Source organism: Bison bison, unplaced genomic scaffold (assembly GCF_000754665.1).
Source record: "Bison bison bison isolate TAMUID 2011002044 unplaced genomic scaffold, Bison_UMD1.0 scf7180017864289, whole genome shotgun sequence".
Classification (NCBI taxonomy): Eukaryota; Metazoa; Chordata; class Mammalia; order Artiodactyla; family Bovidae; genus Bison; species Bison bison.
The window spans coordinates 2,675,539-2,678,568 of record NW_011494861.1 but is presented as its reverse complement, the minus strand read 5'-3'; the positions used below and the strand labels follow the sequence as shown (position 1 = coordinate 2,678,568).

The 3,030-nt window shown below is 59.7% G+C and overlaps 1 protein-coding gene across 1 annotated transcript in view; it reads right to left on the bottom strand.

Annotated features, from left to right (window-relative positions):
- SRM (spermidine synthase) overlaps positions 1 to 3,030 on the bottom strand; it is a gene marked incomplete at its 3' end in the record, with an annotated part of 21,631 nt that continues 18,601 nt past the window's right edge. Inside the window, exons 3-8 of the mRNA XM_010850185.1 lie at positions 2,619 to 2,867; positions 2,405 to 2,525; positions 1,893 to 1,985; positions 1,037 to 1,190; positions 176 to 259; positions 1 to 35 (exon numbers count right to left, since the gene is read on the bottom strand). Of these exons, the coding sequence (XP_010848487.1) occupies positions 1 to 35; positions 176 to 259; positions 1,037 to 1,190; positions 1,893 to 1,985; positions 2,405 to 2,525; positions 2,619 to 2,867 (736 nt within the window). The remainder of the gene's footprint in view (positions 36 to 175; positions 260 to 1,036; positions 1,191 to 1,892; positions 1,986 to 2,404; positions 2,526 to 2,618; positions 2,868 to 3,030) is intronic.

Sequence of the window (3,030 nt, the reverse complement as noted above, 5' to 3'; positions counted from 1 at the left end):
CTTGATGAGGTCCAGGTGCAGCCACTGGCACTCACCTATGGTGGGGGGGTCGGGGGCGGGTGGTCAGATGATGTCAGCACTGGCTGGGCGCAGTGCCTGGTCCAGCCCCAGCCGGACCCCTCCCGGCGGGAGCCCGGCTCACCCAGCAGCACCCAGTCCACCCTAGCCCCCTCACCCTGGCAGCAGAGAATGCCGTCCTCCTTGAGGGCAGTCTTCATGAGCTGGTAGTAGGACTCCTTGAAGAGGCTCTCAGCAGGACCTGCAGAGGCGGGGGGCGAGGGTGGGGGGGGACAAGCGCCAAGGGACACCGCCTGAGCCTGCCTCTGGGGGCATGAGGGCCACTCTCACCCCAAGATACACATCCACACAGCCACCAGGGGGCAGAGCTGGAAGTTGAAAGCCAGGCCTGTGGAACTCAGAAACCAACCAAGTAGAGGGTGCTTTGGAAGGGTGCAGGGATCTAGTGCCCCAGTGTGAAGGGGCTACACGTTTTAACCCCATTCCTGGGGGATTCTTGTTGGCACTGCATCAGGGCAGTCTCCAGCCTGGGCCTTGGTTTAAGATTGTATCACATGGAACTTCCCTGGTAGTCCAGTGACTAAGACTGCATTCCTAATGCAGGGGGCTCAGGTTTGATCCCCAGTGGGGGAACTAGATCCCACGTGCTACAACTAAGACCCAGTGCAGCCAAATAAAAATAAGTGTTAAAAAAGAAAAGAAAAAAGATGAGATCCTTGCACATATCCTGATGCTGGCCTGTTGGGGGCAGAGAGGAGGCTGAGAAGGAAACTGGGGCCTCAGTGGACCAAGGCCCCACTCTCCTCCAGGCTCTAAACCAACTCTGGGCAGTAGCCTAGTGGCCCTACTCTGCTGAGCCATGTTTGAGGGGGTAGGTGACACCTCAGAAGGGAAAAGAGCCGCACTAGTTCTGGAGGGCCCCTCCATCCTCTATTCTGCAACTCGGGCTTGGGACACAGATGGAGATGCTGGCCTCCCCTCTGGTGGCTGCCAGAGGCCCCAGGCCAAACCCGCTTACCCATGGGATCTGAGGAGTCAGTGATGATGACGTCAAAGGCGTCCTGGTTCTGTTTCATGAACTCAAAACCATCACCCACGTGTAGGGTCAGCTTTGAGCTGGAGTAGCCAACGGCCATGCTGGGCAGGAACTTCTTGGAGACTTGAATGACATCCTGGGGAGGGGACAGGAGGTAACAGGTTGGGCCACAGGGGTTGTGGACCCTGGAGCCAGAGTTGAGTGGGACCCCTTCTCAGAGCCTGATTCACCTTAGACAAGCCATTCATTTGTGGAACCTCAGTTTGCACATCTGTACAGCAGGGAGCATCTTGGTACCTCCCCTTCTCAGAGGGCTGACTCCCACCAGCAGCTTGGACCACACTTCCGCCACCCCTGCTCCCCCTCCCCAAACCCAAGTGCCCCAGGAGAGTGGTTTCCTTACTATTTCAGAGTAAGGAATTTATTTCAGAGGGCCGGAATTCCACCTGGCCTGTATGCCTCACTACGCACACCTTTATCAGATAACCCTTTGACTCCTAAGTTGAATGTCAACTCCAAGGAGGCAGGACTAGACCTGCTGATGTACCAGTGAACCTGGCACCTAAATGCTCATGAAAGCCCCCAGCTGCTGTAAAGGACAAAAGGAGTCCTCGGGACTTCTGCGAAGCATCAGCTCTCAGTGTTACTAAGAAATAACATCAGCCGCACACCTTCTGTGCACCAAGTGCTTTCCTGTCTGCTTTTCCTACTGAAGCCTCCAACGTGCTCTTGAGACCAAGAAACAGGCCTGGAAAGGTTAAGCAACTTGCCCGGTGGTAAACAGCCAATTCAGGGCAAACTGGGACTTGAACCCAGACCCACCCAGCTGTGCGCTCACCTCATCAATCTCACACTGGACCACGGCCTCCACAGAGGAATGCTTGACCACCTCCCGCAGGACGCCTCCGTCCCCGCCCCCAATGATCAGCACCTGCCAAGGGGAGGAAGAGTCAGCCAGGAGCCGGGCAGGAGCCCCACCAAATAGGCCCCAGCGGGAGTTAGTGGCCGGCCTCTCTACCCCCTAAACCGCACTGAGCAGACACAGCTCCCTGGAACAATTTCTCAGCTTCCCTGTGTCACAGACCTAATCACTTCATCTTCCACTTTGTCCCCTTTGCCTGGGAACTCCTGCCAAGGCTGCTCCATCTCAAGCTTCAGGTCTCAGCCCCGGTGTTAGCCCCCACCCCTTGTGAAATGGGCAGCTCCTCCCCTCTAGGCCCCTCTTCCTCGCTATCACTTCTCTGACAACCCTTTGGGCAGGGCTGAGCACTGGGCACTCCTGGGGCCCCCAGCACTGTTCTGTGGGGGCTATCCCTCGGCCCAGGGCTGGATCTAGCTGGGATGGGGTACCTTGCGTGGGTTGGGGTGGCTGCAGAGGGGCAGGTTGGCGATCATCTCCTGGTAGGAGAACTCGTCCCTCTCCGTGCACTGGATAACGCCGTCCAACACCAGCACATTCCCGTAGCTCTTACTGAGGGCGGGAGTGACAGTCAGCGACCTGGGCTCCTCGGGAAGGGGGCAACGTGCCCCCCACTCGCCCAGGGTGAGAAGAATCTCTCCCAACCTGCCGAGGGGGCTCCAGGGGTGAGTCCGGGGGGTGACACGTGGCGAGGATCGGCGGGCGGGCCCGCTGGGTGGAGGCTGGACGCGGGGTCCCGGCTCTGACGTGTCCGGGACTGACACGTGGAGCTCGGCGCAGCGGGTCGGCGCAGATTCCGGCTCCCTCCCCGCCGAGGTGGACCGCCCGAAAAGCCGGTCCCCAGCCCAGCGAGAAGGATGCGGGTTGGGGAGGGGACGGAGGGAAGAGACGGGCCTAGTTCACGAGAACTTCTGACAGTTTTGCAGGGGAAGGAGCGGGCAGAGACGGCCGGGGGGGCGTCCGGAGGTAAAGCGCGCAAGACAGGGGTCCGACAGGAAGAGGGTCGGGCTGGGCCGAGCCCAGGGCTGGAGTGCCGGCGGGCTGCGCGGGGCCGGCC